General features: G+C 43.0%; 1 protein-coding gene across 1 annotated transcript in view; it reads left to right on the top strand.

Moving 5' to 3' along the window:
* Nucleotides 1-2396: 2396 nt before the first annotated feature.
* The window catches only part of STUM (stum, mechanosensory transduction mediator homolog), a 47107-nt gene continuing 29398 nt past the window's right edge, over nt 2397-20105 (top strand). Inside the window, exon 1 of the mRNA XM_070734321.1 lies at nt 2397-2860. Coding sequence (XP_070590422.1) covers nt 2644-2860 — 217 coding nt within the window. The 5' untranslated portion in view covers nt 2397-2643. The remainder of the gene's footprint in view (nt 2861-20105) is intronic.

The following is a 20105-nucleotide window of genomic DNA, read 5'->3' as shown; positions in this document are numbered from 1 at the left end:
CAGATTCATGGATGCCAAGTGTATCGGTGGTTATTGAAACGGATGTCCATGTGCCGCCTCTATGTTGGTTGAGGCAGGCAGGATTCACTTGAGTACCATTTGTTGGGGGTCAAGGGAAAGGGAGGGTTTTGCCTTCTTCTTTCTGCTCAAGATCTCCATGTACAATTGGTGGGCTCTGTGTGACACAGAATGCTGGACTCGATGGGCTTTGGCCTGATTCAGCATGGCTCTTCTTATGTTCTTATGTTCTTACTTGAAAGTCACGAATTGCTAATATTTGAAAGAAGATGAAGAAACCAAGCCAAGGGGTTGCAATCTCTAACATGGTATTTTTCAGCCTTGGCAATTTTAATATGTGTGGACTCAAATTTGCAGAATTCCCCAGACAGCATTCTTTGCAATGTATGGACTCCAACTCTGCACCTGGGGTACTATGGGAGTTGAAGTCCACACATCTTAAAATTGGCAAGATTGGAAACACTGGTGTAATCCAAACCCTATTGGAAGCATGCACAACACTTCACTGATTTATTATTTCCACTAGCTGCCTTTTTTTTCTATGGTGTTCTCTATGGAACTGATCTACGTTATGTATTTTTCTTAAATTTGGAAGACAATAAAACTGGTCCCATTGTCCTGATAGTCAGGACAAAGGATAAGGGAAGAATTATGATACCAGGTGGGCTGCTTCACAGTTGTAAAAGGTCATAGTATTAGAAATGGCATCTCCTTCTCAAGACAAAGGAAAGCCACGGCTGAGATAGGAACAAGATTCTGGATTGAGGATCCAGAGTGAAGAACGAATAGATCCTCATATCACATGGCAGTGAATATGGTTATAAACTTCTTTGGTGGATGTAAACACGAGACACACCTTGTAGTTTATATGCAAGGAAATGAAAAACTGAAGGAGAGTCAATCAAGAAAAAATATGAAAATGGAGAGGTGGATGGAAACTAGGAAAAGTATACTTTCATGTGCACTAGAAAATGCATCAGAAAATATTTTGGTGCTTTGTTTCTAATTTTAATTTATAGGAAGATAATACCTACACACTTCTGAATTTTGCCATTGCAAAAGCCTCCAGTCAGTTCAAACACCTAAACAAATGCAGGTAGTCTTCGTGTTACGACCACAACTGAGCCCAAAATTTATGTTGTTCAGTGAGACATTTATTAAGCGAGATTTGCCCCACTAAGGATCTTTTTTGCCAGTTATTATGTGATTCATTGCAGCTGTTAGGTTAGTAACCTGGTTATTAAATGAATCTGGTTTTCCAGTTGACTTTGCCTGTCAGAAGTCTGCAAGAGCGGATCATATGACCCCTAGGACATAAGAAATAGGTGTCAAGGGTCTGAATTTTGATCCTATGACCATGGGGATGCTGCAACAGTCCTAAGTGTGAAAAATGGTCATAATCACTTTTTTCTCAGCACTGTTGCAACTTTGAACGGTCACTAAATGAATTCTTGTAAGTCGAGAACCGCCTATAACATGAGCACTCAGTGGCCCGATCAGGGTTAGAGCCTCTGTTTAGAGGCGGGATTGTGCAATGGTTAGAGGGCAGGTTACTTCAGCTGTAGTTCAGCAGGTCAAATCTCACCACCCGCTCAAGGTCAACTCAGCCTTCCATCCTTCTGTGGTGGGTAAAATGAGGACCCAGATTGTTGGGGGCAATATGCTGATTCTGTAAACCACTTAGAGAGGGCTGTAAAAGCATTATGAAGCAGTATATAAATCTAAATGCAATTGCTATTGCTAAGATAAGAAACATTGGTTGGAAATTAACCAAGGAAAGAAGCAACCCAGAACTAAGTAGAAAGTTTTTAATGAGGAGAACAATCAACCAATGGAATAGTTTGCCTCCAAAAGCTGTGGGTGCTTCATCCCTGGAGGTTTTCAAAAAGAGATTAGACAGTTACTTGTCTGAAATGATATAGGATCTCTTGCTTGGGCTGACTCTGTAAATCGTTTAGAGGGGGCTGTAAAAGCACTATGAAGCAGTATAGAAGTCTAAATGCTATTGCTACTGTTTACAAGCTGAAAAGAAAAGAAAAATTCATTCCTTTCTGCAGAGGCAGAGTTGGTCTTCCGTTTCATCTTCAGACAACGCAACAGTTACCAGGACAAAACACTTCATCGTTGCGTGTGTGGAGTGCATAATAAGTTGTCCCTTTAAAACTACTGCGCTCTCGGAATGTCTGTCCCCTGGAAAGGGAATCAATAGCGGGCACTTCATAACTTTTAAAAAAAAATTACTCGAGGGGGGGAACCCAACAGGTGACAATAAGCCAAGTTCCTTCTGTTAACGTGGTGGTCGGAGGCAGCCCGTGAAGACGGGACCTGAGGAGGAGGAGGAGGGGCAGATAAGCGAGGCCATAAATCGACCCCTAGCCTTCGAGCGGGCGGGACAAGCGGGCGCGCGGCGAGGACCAGCGAGAGGCGAGAGCGTGCGCAGCGCGGTCTCTCCAAGCGGCGTAGTTGGGCGCTCGGGCGCGTCTCGTCTCGGAGATCCCTCCACTCAGGCGCCTCCTCATCCTCAGGCGGACCGACGCCGACTCCTGCTCAGAGCTTCACTCAAGCGGGAGAGGCGCTCTGGGGGCGCAGCTGCTCCTCGCTGCTCCGGCTTGAAAGCGGGCGACCATGGAGCATGGCCCCAAAGAAGGGGACGCTGCCGGGCCGACGGCTGGCGGTGCCGCGAGAGGAAATAATGCCGCCGCCACCGCCGCCTCCTCTTCCTCGGGCGGCGTGGTCGTGCAAGTGCGCGAGAAGAAGGGACCCTTGCGCGCCGCCATCCCCTACATGCCGTTCCCCGTAGCCGTCCTCTGCTTGTTCCTCAACACCTTCGTACCTGGACTAGGTAAGCCGCCCCTGCCCTTTCAAAATGGAAGCACCCGCCAGGCGGCGCTCGCGTGACTCCGGTTGCAAAGAAAAGGAGGGGGGGAGAAATACCCATTAGGCGGGAACCGGGACGTGCCCAAAACCAGAGGAATTCCTCAGTAAGCGAGGCGCAACTTTAGGCGCGAAGGTGCAGTCCGGCGAAGCTGCAGGACGGGATATTCCCTCTTGCGTTCGGTCTCTTCCCTTTACGGGCTTATCGGGGAGCTGCCACTTAGGCAGACGCCTTCGCTGTCACTCTCGGGCAGCTGCTTGATTCTTCCCCCCTGGTTATTATTCGCGGTTACTTGAGAGGTGGGGAAAGCGGGTCTGTATTATAAACGTTCACTTGCAAACGAGTCGAGCTGCCTGTCAGGCTAGTGCGGGGAAGTCGTTTGAAGAGAGAGGAAAGTCCGCACATGTTTGACGGCTGTAATGACTCTTCTTTATAGCTGCACTTGAAGGGAAGCCTGCAGGATTTTCTTATAAGGGGAAAGAAAAAGACACATAGAAACATAGAATCATGGTCCATCTAGTCTGCCCTTATACTATTTCCTGTATTTTATCATAGGATGGATATATGTTTATCTCAGGCATGTTTACATTCAGTTACTGTGGATTTACCAACCAAGGCTGCTGGAAGTTTGTTCCAAGCATCTACTACTCTTTCAGTAAAATAATATTTTCTCACGTTGCTTCTGATCTTTTTCCCAACTAACCTCAGATTGTGCCCCTTTGTTCTTGTGTTCACTTTCCTATTAAAAACACTTCCCTCCTGAACCTTATTTAACCCTTTAACATATTTAAATGTTTCAATCATGTCCCCCCTTTCCCTTCTGACCTCCAGACTATACAGATTGAGTTCATGAAGTCTTTCCTGATTTTATGCTTAAGACCTTCCACCATTTCCACACATTCTGGACTGTAAGTTTATGTGGTCTAGGACTGTCTTTTTCTTTGGCAGTGATCAAATATATAAGCCTAAAACCATTTTTTAAATTGATGACAATCATTAAGTGTGTATCTCATGATTCTTGACAAATGTATATTTTTCTTTTATGTGCACTGAGAGCATATGCACCAAAAGACAAAATCCTTGTGTGTCCAATCACACTTGGCCAATAAAGAATTCTATTCCATTCTATTCTGCATTGGTAGAGCTGTATTCAGTTTGATTCTGCAAAGTTCTGGAGCTAAGGACTATAATCATCTTTATCCTCTGTTAATTTCTTTCCAACAAACTGCTGTTAAAAATAGTACTAATTGAAGTTGGTAACTGTTGCTAAGTAGTGGGGTTTTGAATTTTGTAAACCGATTTCAGCGTTGTTTATCCTGAGTTCATTGTGATGTTTTAGAATGGAGCCAGGAGAAGTCTATTCTGAGAATAATGAATTCAGAACCCCAAATAAAAGCCGAGGAACGCCTTTGGCTTGCTCAAGTTCTGGCTTTTTTGTTAGGACGTGAACAACTACAGGTGGGGAAAGAAGTGTTAATCGTCTTTTGCTTTAATTGCAAGAATGTATATAGTAGCAATAACTTAGGCATTCTCTTTTAAAGTTGGTGAGGTTGATCTGTAACCACCAGGCAAAACATTTTTGTGTTACATTATTTGCTTTTCCTTTTGATCACCAAGTTCTCTTCAATAGCAGCCTCCATTCTCTACAAAATTTCCATTTAGTGGAAATACAAAACTATTTCACATGATGAAACAGGTCCCTCTCAAGTGGAAAAAGAGTGGTGAAAATGCTCTTGCATGGGCATCAGAGTGGGAATATTTAGAGGGGGGGGGAGTCAATATCCATAATCAGAAGTCAGTTTTATCAGAGATAACATTACTGAAAAATGTTTAGTGTCATCTCATAGCTGAATGATACCTCTTCTGATATAAAGATTCAGAGAAGCAAAAATCCCATCTGTTGTATTTCTCTTTCTTGCATTTGATATGACAACCTGTAAAAAAAAATGGGTTATTTTCTTTTAGCTATATTGGCTATTCATGAGCAAAATTTCTCTTTCTTTGCCTTTCCTTTGAGAAATGTTACATTTTCCAATTATTTAAATTTATAATGTTAGTATAGCTAGAATGATAGAACTAGAGGCTGTTTGTTAAGAAAAAAACCCACAACAACCCAGAAGATAAATTGTGATAATGTCTCCTTAATTATGAAGAAATACTATGGAAAATACTAGCAACTGTGTGTGATTGGCAAGATTCTTGAGTACAAAATAACAGGGTAATGTGTCCTTGAACAGCACTGAGTGAGATAAAACTTTACATTGTTAAATTGTTAAAATAGCATGCTGTTTAATCCTACTGTAAATCTCTTAAAAGCCAAAGGATATTGCCATGGAATTGGCTCTAGATGTTCTTTTGCATGGTGTGATATTACACCAGCACATTGTTGATAATAATTCATTTAAATAGTTGTTATATTTTAATTACGTTTTAACTTTATGAAATGCCAATCAGCTTAAATGAGTTTCCCAAATATTATATCCCTTCTCGATAAGGTGCTGTTGCTTTATAAGACTACCTTCATATCTCTCTCCATGATGCATGGCATATATTCCAAAGGAAATACGGTGAAGAATATTTTGTATTGTTTCCTCTGGAGATGCATTAAAGACTCTTTTCCATAAATGATAATTACCTTGTCTTACCAGCTAGGACTTCCCCTTTCCCCTTGTATCAAAATTGTATCATAGAAAACCATGCCATTCGAATCGAAGATTATGCCCTAAGCTACGAAAGCCAGCAGTTAAAGCTCTGTATTTGAAAAAGAGAGCTGATTGATCTGTCCCTCTGCCTCTCCATTCATTATAGAGACTATTTGGAAGCATCCTGCAAACAGGTGCTATTTCAGAGTGACCACAATTCATTGCAGCTGCTTCCAAAATAGTGCCCACTTCTGGTTCAGTGCCGCACTGCCTCCATGTAAGAAGGCTATGTGGCAGAGAGGCTATTTCCCAATGACATCTATAAGTGACCAAGCTGTGATGGAGATTGGGGAGGAGGGTGTGAAATCCATCAGGATGAGAAGCAGGCTCAAAGCCTGCAGGGACCTGGCAGGGTGGGATGTGGAAGGAAGATAGGCAGAGGAGCTGCTGCAACATATCTGCAATTGATCGTAATAGTAGGTGAATTCAGAAGCATGTTAATTCTGCTCATGTCACCATAGGGGACCTTCAGGCAAGGCCATCGTAATTTTAAATGGTCACTGAACGAAGAGACTATTTATAAGGCATGACATCACACACAGGCTTGATTATCAGATTCTGCAATAAGTACAATGATACACCTGACTGTAATTTCTCCTCCAAATGAATCGATCTTAGAGATTCACATCCTTTTGCTATACACAAATAAAGTATATAGCTGGGATCATTTTCTTCAATAAATCAATGAACAAATACAATGTTTTTGACTCATTTGATTAACTGTGCTCTCTTTATTGAGATTTTAGGATTTGCATGGAGAATACATAAGATTTTAGGTCACATTTATGCAGAAATATTAAAGATGCTCACAAACTTGTAGGTACCACTTTTTCCAATATGAAAATGAAAAGGTACTAACCAACCAACCATTCCGAAAATCCAGAGCATAAAAGCATCGAATTGGGAAAATAAATATTGCCATTCAGTAATTTTAGATAGGTTATATATTCTTTTCATATCATTCCCAAAGTCTTAAAAGTAGTAGCAGTGATAAGCTATTTAAAAGTGTTAACTTTTTAAAAAGAATACTTTACATGCACTATCTTTAATTAGGAATTATTTCAGACAGTCAATTTCTCATGAGAAGTATCAGACTTAAATCTTATTCCTAGTAATATGTTTTGGTGTCTGTTATTTTCAATACAGCTAATTTCTAAACTAATTACAGCTGAATGCCTGTCAGAATTTCAAAGAAGCCCAAATAATAGTTTTCTAGTTCTACCCATAGAGGCTCACATTCAAAATAATTTCCATTCCAAAGAAAGTCAAAAGTTAGTGTATATACCGAATGGTATAGTTGAAAATCTGGAAAATTAAACCCACTATTTTTAGCTGAGACATAAAAAAGAGATAACTGTGGGTTCTTTCATCCTGATTTCTTTATTAAAAATCCATCAATTGTTGATTGATTTGTGTAAAATATGTACGTTGGATGGAATTAACATATTCTTCTTAAAATCTATTGAACTAAATATTGAAACAAAATTCACTTTCACAAGATTTATTATTTCCCAAGGTACTCAGAGGTATTTTCAATGATTGTTACCACTGATACTATTAATATAATTTATAGTAACCACATCTAACAAAAATATTTTTCTTGGAATTATTATCCCAAATATTTAAGAGGTCCAAAACAAAGAAATCATAGTGTTTATATATTTTCATAAAAATCTGTTATAGAGTAACACAAATATAATCTTGGAAGTAAATATGCAACAACTATGATTCATTTTTATTTTATTTATTAAATTTATAGGATCCCCCCAACTTACACATAGGTGACTCCAGACAGAGTTATTATTGCTAAAACATTAACTTAGCATTGGAAAACAGGAACACATGATTGCTTCGTTTTCAGTATCTGAGGAAAGAAAGGGGAAATGCTGACAAGTTTTCAATATTGTTAGTATAGCTTATATTAATACATTACATATTAACAAAATATTACATGACGTGCATATCCTGATCTAGTTTTCCTTAGAGCGCAGAGGTTATTATATAATTGATTACTATTTTTATTTCAATGAAACTTTTAAGGAGAAGCTTAAAAGGTATTGATTATACCAAAGTGTTATCAGTATGTAATTACAACTTGTATTTAATTTCAACTAAGCCTTAAATACCTATAGATTGTCTATCGAAAGAAGCCAAGGATTCTAAGGCGATGGTAGATACGTTTTAACATTCTTGATGGATTTTATAATAAGGCCGCCCAGCATTTTTAATGACAAATGTCCAATAGAATAAGATAATTTTACCTGTATTCTGAAAGCTCAGTAGGGGGATTAGCCAATTTAGTAAGATGGGGAGGGGGAAGGCTGCATATAACAGCTGAGCCACAATTATAGGTGGGAGTCAAGATATGTAAACCTTTTAAAATTATCAACAGCACTTTGAACTGCATTCAGAAACCAATTGACAACCAATATTCAGTATGCATAGATGGGTTGCAGCAGAACAATACATCAGGCTTAAACTGCAGGGATCTTGGCCCATAATAAGTATTTTAACAGCAAAAAGCATAGGAAAATAATTGGAGGTAAGCTCACCCATAGCTTTACTTTGCTTTAGTCAATTGATCTAGCAACTCTTTTTTCAGTAGAATCTAATCCCAATATTACAATTTAGCAAAGAGAAAATTATTTTGAATGGATGCTACATATATATAATTGATTTCCTTTATCCACTACTTTGCCCGCCTCAAACAAGAGGCGAAGGGAGGTGAATTTAGAATCAAGTAAAAATGATGCCAGGATTTGAGAGTTGCTTGTTTTATTCTATTCTCCTAAAATCTTTTTTATTTCAAGCATGGTGATAACATTAAGCCATAGTACAATTATAATAGAGATAAGCTGCCTCAAAGTTGTAGTTCATATTTTGCATACCTATTGAACACATTATCCTTCATTCATCCACATAATTGACCCATGGGAATGCAGGATCATTGGCTGAGTGCCAAGTTGTGCTGGTATATGTTGGGGCAAATTCTTCCCTAGCTGTTGGGTTACTTGTTGTTATGGCATTCTACAAATTGATCATCTGTGCATCCGCATGTTGCTGGTGTTTCATGAATGCTACTCCCAGATGCTCAGCAGATAATAGAGTTCCTTGGGAAACGGTGGCCATTCATGAAATCCTTCTCTTTGGAAGACAATAGGAAAGTTGCAAAATTGACTTTGATTTCATGTGAGATAAACCTGGCAGGAATCGTAATCAGATTATTGACTTCTACTTTATTATAAAGCTATACTGACAAAATCTTTCAACTTATTTCAATTCCCTCTAGACACAAGAACAATTTTTTCCCGAACGCCATCACTCTACTAAACAAATAATTCCCTCAACACTGTCAGACTTTCTACTAAATCTGCACTTCTATTCTACTAGTTTTTCTCATCATTCCTTTCACCCATTTCCTCCCATGTTGACTGTATGACTGTAACTTGTTGCTTATATTCTAATATTTTTATTAATATTGCTTCTTCACTTCTTATTTGACCCCTATGACAATAATTAAGTGTTGTACCACATGATTCTTGACAAATGTATATTTTATTTTATGTACGCTGAGAGCATATGCACCAAGACAAATTCCTTGTGTGTCCAATCACATTTGTCCAATAAAATTCTATTCTATTCTATTTACAACACAAGAAAGTGGAGAACTGTGCAGTTGTGAGTATGCTATCTCTTATTTAACTGTTGCCTTTCTTGCATATCTTTGCCCAATCTCCCAAGGTCTCTTTCACATATCATTATATAACTCAACAGGAAAAATGTTACCAGTTCACTGGCATTGGATGGGACTAACAAGCTCAAAGTACAAAATGCAAGAGGGAAATTAATTGAGGGATGCCTCATATAAAAGATCCATTAATGGAAACTCAATGTCATCAAAGACTATAGAAAAGAGCAGTAGGAATTTCCCTAGCATGGATATGAGGAGTAAAGAAGCACTGGTCTTGGTAATCCTTGTCCAAATAAAGCTCCTAGCTAGAGCTTTTGAAATTTGCCAGTCTGTAAGTGTAAATAAATAAATAATCATGGTTGCCAAAGCTAAAAAGATTAAAATCTAGATTGCAATTTCTTAAGCCAGTTTCATTTCCAATGAGTTTCTGAAGGAGCTGCTGGGTGTGGAACGATCCCTTAATTTAATGTTATAGGTAAGCCAACTTGTCCAACAAATTATTATTAACACAAATGATGAATTAGTTCAGTTTTTGAAGTCAGGGTTTTTTTTATGAATAACAAATGTTTCACTTACACTATTGGAATGCTTCTCTCAATTTTGTGCCTTCCTGTAGGAAATTTTTAATTAACAGCCATCCTCATCATGTGTGAAATTTATGTAGGCATTTCTGAGATTTGGATTAATTTATTTAGAGTTCAGATGTTAATATTAACTCATCATCATAGCAAGAGAGCAGTGAACCAGGCTTCCTACCTGTGTTTTTATTAGACTGATCAAATCTGTCTTCAAAAATATTATTTTGCTAATATAGTTCAAAATATTTGTATGAATGTGAATATTTTATTCTTCAGCAAGAATTTTTAAGTTGCTAATTAAAAATTCTGGTATGATAGCTTTATTAAAAATGCATCTTGAGCTTGGTTTTGCAAATCATTTGTACAATTTTTATCTGTTGATTGCAAAATATGTACTGTAATGCAGTTGTTACTAGAACTAGAGATTTTGTTTTCAAGCTGGTAATAGATGGCATGTAATTAGTAGTTGCAGAATTGTATTTGTAATGGTGTTACAATCTCTCATGAATAATTTATTTGTATTAAAAAAAACTATGCTCAAGCTAACTATTACAGTCATTGATGATTATTTAAAAGTAACAAGTATAAATTACATTTCATCTGAATCTGATAAATGTGTCCTATAGTGGAACCGGGAGCTGAAGTGAGGGGAGAAGTTAGGAGACTGAGTAGCCTGGAATTCCTGGGAGAGCGAAGGAAAGCATACCCTCCCTAAAGTTTGTACTGTTTATCTAGAAGTTTCTCTAGTGCAGAGGTCTTCAAACTTGGCAACTTTAAGACTTGCGGACTTCAACTCCCAGACCTCTGTATGAATCTGGTGAGGTTCCTGTTAATAGGCAAATAGCAATAAACACACTATTCTGATCAGCTGCCTATGTCATCCTTGTTCCTTGCACCCGACAGTTCAATAATATTTTATAGCTGTAAAAATAGAAACTTTTCTTAGAAAAATATGTCAGGATTAAGCATATGCGGAGTCATTCTGAGGCAATTAAGCATGCAGCAACCTCATCAGGTGAAAAGTATTTAAATATGCTTGCTGTTGTTCCGTTCCTTTGCTCTCTCTGATATCTGATCCTGCTCTGTGTGAAGTGTACTCTGAAGTTGCTATATTGATCTGTTGGTTCCTGTGAGTTATTATAACCGAGATAGTTGTAGTGAGATACTAGTAAGATACTAGTGTAATGTATGTATAGTAAAGATATTATACATTAGTGGTGTAAATAAGAATTAAATATGTTTTTCCAAGACTTCCTACTGCTGCTGTGTTTCATTGAAGACTTAAACTCCATATCTATTGGTCTGTGGCTGGCTGGTTGGGTTCATTAGCTGGATGGGCTGGTTTGCTGCTTGCACTGGTTAGCTTCCGGAAGTGCAGCTCTGATAAAATATAACAATAATTGTGAATTGCAGTTCTTGCCTAAGTTGAAAGTTACAATAATTGCCCAAGATACTATGCATAACAGCATAAAAATATACTTTAAAATGTGGATAAAAAAATATTTATTTATCCAATAGAATCACATGCCTTGAATTAATCTTAAATGAGTTTTAAAATAATTTAAATGCATGATGCGGCTGTCCTTTCTGCATACAGGAAAAAAGTGTTTAAGTGTACTTGTAAAAGAATATATTTTGCATAAATGGTTCCTGTTAATTTGCTATTTTTAAAATATTTCTGAGTTCTTTCTTGTTGCCATGACAATTCCATTTTCATAAACACATTTTTGTGGTGTCTATGTCTACTCCTATCTGACATTCTGGAAATTACATAAATTGAAGAAAACAAATGAGTAGTTTTGATATTAAGGAGATAATGCTAGCAATTTTGATTGATTATATATTTATGCATTTTATTAGGGTAATTATACATTGCTTTTTGACCCCAAAATACTTCTTCAGAGTAGTATACTCTGTAGTAAAAATAGCTCAAATGCTAAAACCAAATGGCAATACTGTAAAATTGAAATCAATATAGAATAATAACTTACACAAAATACATTTTCCTAAAATTAAAAGCTGGGAAAAAAATCTTCACAGTTAATCCGAGTCTCCAAAGAGGGGTGGCATACAAATCCAATAGATAGATAGATAGATAGATAGATAGATAGATAGATAGATAGATAGATAGATAGATAGATAGATAGATAGATAGATAATCCAATACAGTGGTACCTCGAGATACGAGTTTAATTCGTTCCGGACCTGGGCTCTTAAGTCGAGCAGCTCTTATCTCGAACGACTTTTCCCCATAGGAATTAATGTAAATAATTTTAATTGGTTCCAGCCCTCAAAAAACTCACAAAGTTAGTCTAAATTATGCAGAAAGACATGTTTTTAATGAAGAAATGTACATGTACATATAAATGAATAATGAAGTTTCTTTCACTTAACTTGTAAACTTTCTTAAACTTTTAAATTTACATATGTTCAACTTCTCTGCCACCCAATCCTGTAGGACAGAGGTCCCCAACCCTTTTTGCACCAGGGACCGGCTTTAAGCGATCAAGAGAGGAATGGGTGAATGAATGGACGGAGGGTGGGAAGGAAGGAAGGAAAGAGGGAAGGGACAGGAACAGAGGAAGGAAGCAAGGAAACTTATGAAAGGGGAGAGTAAGAGAGGAATGAGTGAAGGGAGGGAGGGAGGGAAGAAGGTGGGAAGGAGAAAGAAAAGAAGAAATAGAGGAAGGGAAGGTAAAAGAGAGAAAGAAAAAGAGCAAGAAAGAAAGCAAGAAAGAAAGAAAGAAAGAAAGAAAGAAAGAAAGAAAGAAAGGGGGAAGGGACAGGAACAGAGGAAGGAAGCAAGGAAACTTATGAAAGGGGAGAGTAAGAGAGGAATGAGTGAAGGGAGGGAGGGAGGGAAGAAGGTGGGAAGGAGAAATAAAAGAAGAAATAGAGGAAGGGAAGGTAAAAGAGGGAAAGAAAAAGAGCAAGAAAGAAAGCTGCAAGCACCCCCCCCGAGCCCCCCAGGCCGGCTGCAACCTTTTAAAACACGTGCGCCGCTTCGCAGCTGTCTCCTGAAGCCGAACGCAGAAGTTAGCGTTTGGCTTCAGGAGACAGCTCCTTGGCGCTTGTATCTCGAATTTGGGCTTGTAAGTAGAACAAAAATATCTCTCCCCTCCCAGCTCTTATCTCGAGTTGCTCTTAAGTAGAGCAGCTCTTATGTCGGGGTTCCACTGTACTGTACTCAGAAACTGCTACCTGGAATCAATTGCTGCATGAAACTTACAATCAGTTGCATTGAAAATGCTCCCCACCTCCTATGGTACCAGAGTCTTGCACAAGTTTTTCATAAGTGTGAGAAAAAGTGATTGGGCCCTCGTGCCCAAGGCAGGCTTTGCTAGAAGCTGAGTCTGTTTAAAAAGGAAGCAAACTGGCAGTGAGGTAAGTTAGAACCCACCCCTGATATTAATTACTACCATTAGTTTCAGAATCTTGCAAGTCGGAAAGTGCTTCCCTTTCCTCTGTCATTACAATCCAGAAAATTACGGAAGGTCATCTCTGAGACACTTTCTCCACCTCCAATTTTGCATTCAGATTTCTCTTATCAGATCATTGTCTAGGCCAGGGGTGTCAAACGTGAGGTGTCACATTGTCGTCTTGTCACTTTTCCCCTTTCACTAAAATGGGGGCGGGCATAGCCAGTGTTTGGTGCATCTGGCACATGGGCCATGAGTTTAACACCTCTAGGCTGTAGCCCTCCCTCCTGTCTCTCAAGATTATTCTGACAATCCATTATAATTGCATAGCTAAGAATTAAACAGATAAACGATATCTGTGCCCAATATATAAATTGTGTCTTATCTGAGTGGCTATTTTATAAGCATGCACTGAGACAATAACATGAGCAATCATGCATGTACATACATCATCCCATTCTGTCCCATGGACACATTTTAAAGCTTTACATAAAAATCCAGAGTAGGTATTATATGAACTTCAGGGCAAATACTGTACTACAGGAAAAGTGTAGCTACTAAGAAGATACATCTCCAAAGCTATAAAGCATTGTCCACAAAATGACAATGCTTTATAGCTGTGACCCGGAGTGTTGTAATCATAGGTTTATAGGCACTGAAATTTGGAATGGAATATTGCTGAAGAGTGATATTTTAGCCTAATTGAGTGCTGAATAAAAGCTTACCGTATTTTTCGCTCTATAAGACGCACCTGCTGATAAGACGCACCTAGATTTTAGAGGTTTGGGGGGGTGCTGGGAAGCCCCCCAGGCCGGCTGCGATCTTTTAAAACAGCTGTCTCCTGAAGCCAAACGCCAAAGGCGAACTTCCGCGTTTGGCTTCAAGAGTCAGCTGGGAAGCGGGTTCGGGGGGGTGCTGGGAAGCCCCCCAGGCCGGCTGCGATCTTTTAAAACAGCCGCGCCGCTTCCCAGCTGACTCCTGAAGCCAAAAGCGAACTTCCACGCTTCAGGAGTCAGCTGAGAAGCGGCGCGGCTGTTTTAAAAGATCGCAGCCGGCCTGGGGGGCTTTCCAGCACCCCCCCGAACCCCCAACCCGGGTTCGGGGGGTGCTGGGAAGCCCCCCAGGCCGGCTGCAATCTTTTAAAACAGCCACGCCGCTTCTCAGCTGACTCCTGAAGCGCAGAAGTTCGCCTTTGGCTTTTGACTTCAGGAGTCAGCTGAGAAGCGGCGCGGCTGTTTTAAAAGATCGCAGCTGGCCTGGGGGCCTTCCTAGCACACACCCCCGAACCCGGGTTGGGGGTTCGGGGGGGTGCTGGAAAGCCCCCCAGGCCGGCTGCGATCTTTTAAAACAGCCGCGCCGCTTCTCAGCTGACTCCTGAAGTGCGGAAGTTCGCTTTTGGCTTCAGGAGTCAGCTGGGAAGCGGCGCGGCTGTTTTAAAAGATCACAGCCGGCCAGCACCCCCCCCCCGAACCCCCAACTCGGAACCGCGTTCAGACGATTCCCCCCCTGTCCCCGTCCCCGCGCCTACCGCGCACCGCTCGCCTTCCCGGGCAGCCCGACACGCCGGATCGCTCGCTCCCTCGCGCGTCCCACCCGCCGCCAAGCCCCGCCCGCCGCCAGGCTCCTTCCATCCACTCGGCCCGGGCGGCCGCTTTCCCAGGACGCAGGCGGAGCTGCTGCTCCAGTTCGCTGCCAGTACTGTAGTATCCAGCTTGCACGCATTAATCGCTTTTCCATTGTTTCCTATGGGAAACAATGTTTCGACATACGAGCTTTTCGACTCACGAGCCTCCTTCCGGCACCAATTAAATTCGTATGTCGAGGTTCTACTGTATATCGCCGCCCCCCCTCTGCTCCAGCGCCTCCCCCCCCTCCCTGCCTGCATCTTCGCTCCATAAGACGGGGCTGATTTTTCATCCTACTTTGGGAGGAAAAAAACTGCGTCTTATGGAGCGAAAAATACGGTAATTCTTCCTCTATGGAAAGGCAGCAAAGTCCAGGCTGAGTAAGCAAGCTGCAGAATCCATGACCATGTATGGAAAGCAATTAACTTGGTATGCAACATGAAGAAAACCTATAGCTAACTTCCATATAAGGAAATATATGCCTTACTCTCATTTCTTTGCTAATCACCAGTAAACACACAATCCAGGAAAAGGCTTCCGTTAATTATCTATAGGGAAGTCATGAGAAGAAGCCTTATATGGTGTAGGAGTGAATTGTAGTTGGAGGATGGCTTAATGTATGTGGCGTTCGCGAATTGGTTATTCTCCATTGCATCTGGAAGGAGAGTCCAATATGGGTTATTCTCAATCCTATTGGTCGAGACTGAGTTTAAAATTAGCATAATATTAGGCACCGCCCCTTGCCTGCCCCCAGTGAGCTCAGTTTTAAAAACTCAGTCAATGTAACGAGACGTATGAGTTTGTTGTAATAAAGAAATGTTTTATTTTAAATTGTTTTTTAACTGTTTTAACTATTTCTCTTCTTGTTTTCCTGTTTCTTCAGGTACTACAGAAGTTGGAAGGGGTCTCTACCCTCCGTGGGCAGATTCCCCCATCGAATTTCCCCAGGAGACCTCTTCCCTCATAGAGGGTACCGTCCCACAAGGGGATCAGCCTGGTGTCACTGGCCTCCGTGGCCAAACTCGGCTGGGAGCCGAAGGTGGGGGGGTCCGCCCCCCCCACTGGGAGGCTCGGGGACACGGAGTTCCCCTGAAGAAAAGAGAATTCCCTGGTCAAAAGGCTCACAGAGCTAAAGTGAATACCGAGAGGCGAATTCAAACGGAGTTCAGCGCCGCAGCCGCTGCCTTCAGAACAACGCGGCAGACTTCAAAGAGCTAATTGCCGCCGACCATATGTTCGGCGGCCGAGCGCGCGCGCGCAATTCAAAGGCCGGGTGACAGGAGAGACAGGAGAGCGAGCACCCTACTTAATACCTGTTTGGCGGTCACCCGAGCCAGGGGGAATGCGAGGGCATGATCTCCCCCACGTTTTAAGGCGGCAGTAGAGGCTGTAGGGCAAGCAGCCCTTTTCGCGCCTCTTTTTAATAAACGGCAACCCGCGCCCGCCATTTTGGACGGCTGGCGGGAATGACTCGCTCCCCCTCCCAACCTGTTTTTCTTCAACGGCCTCATTTAGGCGCGAGGAGCAGTTGGGAGGGCTGGGTCACGCATGCGCCCTTCAGGGCAGGCACCGGAGGCCATTTTGAGGTGTTTTTGCAAGTGGTAAAAAGCAGCAATAATTAAAGCTCCGTGCTTTCCTTGCCTTTCGTTACCATCTTCTCTTACCTCACCGTGAGTACAATGGATGTCTGTGGCAATCCAGATCCAGCCCCAGCCTCGGGTTCTGCCATTTCTGTTTCGGTGCCCAAGCCCAAGGAAAAGGGGAAGGTCAAAGCAAAATCCTCCCAATCATCTTCCTCAGCCATCAAGGAGGCCGAGAGGCGAATTCAGGCCCTTGAGCAAAGGTTAGAGGCAGCCCTCAATAGTGCTCCTTTGGCCAAACCAGGACCACCACTGGGCTTTGATGTAGCTGCTGACCCACATACCCCAAGGGAGAGGGTGGATAGAGACTGGTCCCCTGATCATGCAACTCCTGCTCAGCTGCAGGCACCCAGAAGCAGGCCGGGATCAGTGTGCCAGGAGAGACCAGTGTGGGGTTTCTCCCCTCAGGCCAAAGCGGTTCCAGCAGCTACCTTCACTCCTACAGCTGCCGGGTTCAGGGATCAACCTGATATGTGGCAGGATATGCCACCGGCCTTTCAGGAGCTACTAACTAATGTCTATACAAAGGGCATAGCGGTTGGAGCTCAACAAGGGCCTCAACAACCAAGACAAGCACCAACCCGGGACCTCTGGTCTGCACCGCCCCTTTCAGGTTTAGGATCAGTGACTGAGGAGCCTGTATTAATGGAGGATAGTGACAAAGACTACGATATGTCTGAGGATGAGGCACCTCCAGAACAGCCACTGGTAGCTGGACTGTTCAAACAATCCTCATTTAGAACTCTGTTATATAAAGCAAAACAGACAATGGAGTTGAAGGATCCGGCCCAACCATCTCAGGCCGTACCATCAAGATCCTCTACTCTATTAAAAGAGCCTAAGCCTGAAACAGACCATGTTCCGGCATCTGAAATTTTTGTGCAAAGTATCAAGAGACCGTGGCAATATCCAGCTGCGGCCCAGGGACCATCAGTGATAGAGAGGAAGTTCTACACGTTTGACGACGAAGTAGAGGCCCTCTTACAGTTTCCTCCCATAGATTCACCAGTAGTGACACTGGTTTCCAACGCTCTGGTCCCTGCCGAGATGGGAGACAATTTGAAGCCAGAAGACAAGAAGGCTGAGGTTCTCCTCAGGAAGACCCACATGATGGCCGGATGGGGGTTTAGGGCAGCAGCGGCTGCTTCCTTTTTTAATAGAGCCTCCATCGTCTGGATCGAGGATATGATGTCTCGCGTAGGGCCAGAGGACGGTCGGATGCGCCAAGATCTCAGTAAGTTGTTGGCTGCAGCAGAATTCTCAGCTGATGCCACCTTACATGCTGCAAAGTTCGCGGGTAGAGGGATGTCCGCCACCCTCGCATCATGCCGACTTCTATGGCTACGCAGCTGGCAAGCAGACACGAAATCTAAATGGCGCCTGGCATCATCGCCTTTTCAGGGGTCTCAACTCTTTGGAGACATATTGGAAAAAGTCCTCATAGAGGACAAGGACAAACGGAAAATACTTCCAAGGTCCAAGAGGGGTCAAGATCGTCGTCAGACTCCGTACAATCGACGTCAGTCCTTTCGTTGGGATACCTCACGGTCAAACCAGCAATTTAGGTCCTTTCCCCAGGGCAATTACAACCAAAATGCCTATAGGAATGACCGTACCTCCTTCCCAGACAGGACCAGAGGTTATCAGTCCAACAGACGCCCCTTTCGTGGCTCCAGCCAGCGTGGGTTCAAACGACCCAAATGACTTTGCCTTGGCACAGCCAGTAGGAGGGAAATTACACCCTTTCAGCGCCTCCTGGCTAGCCACCTCCTCAGACAAATGGGCTCTATCAACGGTGACTCAAGGACTACGGTTGGAATTCATTCAGCCCCCGCCCAACCGATTCCTACACTGTCCAACACCAAAGAACCCCTCCAAACGGAAGGAACTATTTCAAGAAGTAGGTCACTTCCTACAGATTCAAGCCATAGAGCCTGTGCCAAACACGCAGAGGGCACGGGATTTTACTCTATGGTTTTCGTAGTCCCCAAAGCATCCGGGGGCTGTCGATTGATTCTGAATCTGAAACAGTTAAACCAATTCATCCTGTACCGGAGATTCAGGATGCACACCCTGCACACCATTCTAGCAGCAGTGCGTCCTCAGGACTTTCTCACTTCCTTGGATCTGAAGGAAGCTTATTTACACGTACCGATATTTCCACCACATCGCAAGTATCTACGATTTTGTGTGGAAGGGACGCATTATCAATACCGGGCCATGCCATTCGGCCTATCATCGGCTCCTCGTACCTTCACAAAATTGCTCGATGTGCTCACAGCTCATCTCCGTGCACGGTCCGTCCGCCTGATGGCATACTTGGACGACATTATCGTGTTGTCCAAGTCCCAGGCAGGGTCACTCCGAGACCTCCACCTTACGATGACCTTTTTGGAAGAACACGGCTTTACCATCAATGTTCCCAAGAGCCAATTGATCCCCTCTACAAGACTCCTACATTTGGGATCGGTGATAGACACCGCTACGTGCAGGGTGACACTTTCACCAGACAGACTGGACAATATCTTGGCTCTGATAGCTTCTATCCGGAGACAGCCAAAAGTATCTCTGGCCCTTTTGTCCAGGGTACTGGGCACCATGGTCTCCTGTATAGGGATTGTGCCATGGGCCAGGCATCACATTCGCCCATTGCAAGGATTTCTGCTGCCGGCACAAAAGGCGAAACTCAGCCAGTCAAACCGGCCGGTCAGACTGCCACACAGTGTCAAGATCTCCCTGGATTGGTGGACTTCACCAGCACTGTTCCAGGGCTGTTCGTTCCAGGCTCCCGACCAGCTAGTCATGACCACAGATGCAAGTTTGTCGGGTTGGGGCGCCCACATCGGTCCCCAGGTGACTCAAGGACTCTGGACCAAGGAGGACCTCAACCCTGTGAACATCAGTCTCCTAGAGCTCAGGGCTGTGTTTTTGGCGCTCCAACATTTCGTGGCCTTGGTTCGGGGACGTCACGTCTTAGTCCTGACGGACAATATGGCAACAAAGGCTTACCTCAACCATCAAGGAGGCACCAGATCACCTCGCCTCATGAGGGAGACCATGGCCCTCTTCAATTGGGCCGAGTACAACCTGGCTTCTCTATCTGCGGAGCACATAGCAGGCGTCAACAACGTTCAGGCCGACTGGCTCAGCCGAACAACCTTGGACTCCACAGAGTGGAGGCTGGACCTGCAGCTGTTCCGCAAGATCACACGGCGATTCGGGACACCGCTGTTGGACTTGTTCGCCACTCACAGCAACACACAGCTCCCCAGGTTCTATTCACGGTTCCACTCTCCTATGGCAGAAAAGATCGACGCCTTACGGTCGAGCTGGCCGCGCGGTCTGTTGTACGCTTTCCCTCCGACAAATCTGGTACAGAGAGTGATCGACAAGATTATAGTGGAGGAAGCGGAAGTGCTACTTATTGCCCCACATTGGCCACGCCGCCCGTGGTTCTCGGACTTGGTAGCGTTGTCGATCTCCCCACCTTGGAGGATACCGGACAAAATAATCTCCCTCAGTCAAGGGTCAGTCTTTCACCCAGACCCTCAATGGCT

The sequence above is a fragment of the Erythrolamprus reginae genome, chromosome 1 (genome assembly GCF_031021105.1).
Source record: "Erythrolamprus reginae isolate rEryReg1 chromosome 1, rEryReg1.hap1, whole genome shotgun sequence".
In the NCBI taxonomy this organism is placed as follows: domain Eukaryota; kingdom Metazoa; phylum Chordata; class Lepidosauria; order Squamata; family Dipsadidae; genus Erythrolamprus; species Erythrolamprus reginae.
The sequence above is the reverse complement of the archived record's forward strand: the minus strand, read 5'-3'. Positions and strand labels throughout refer to the sequence as shown.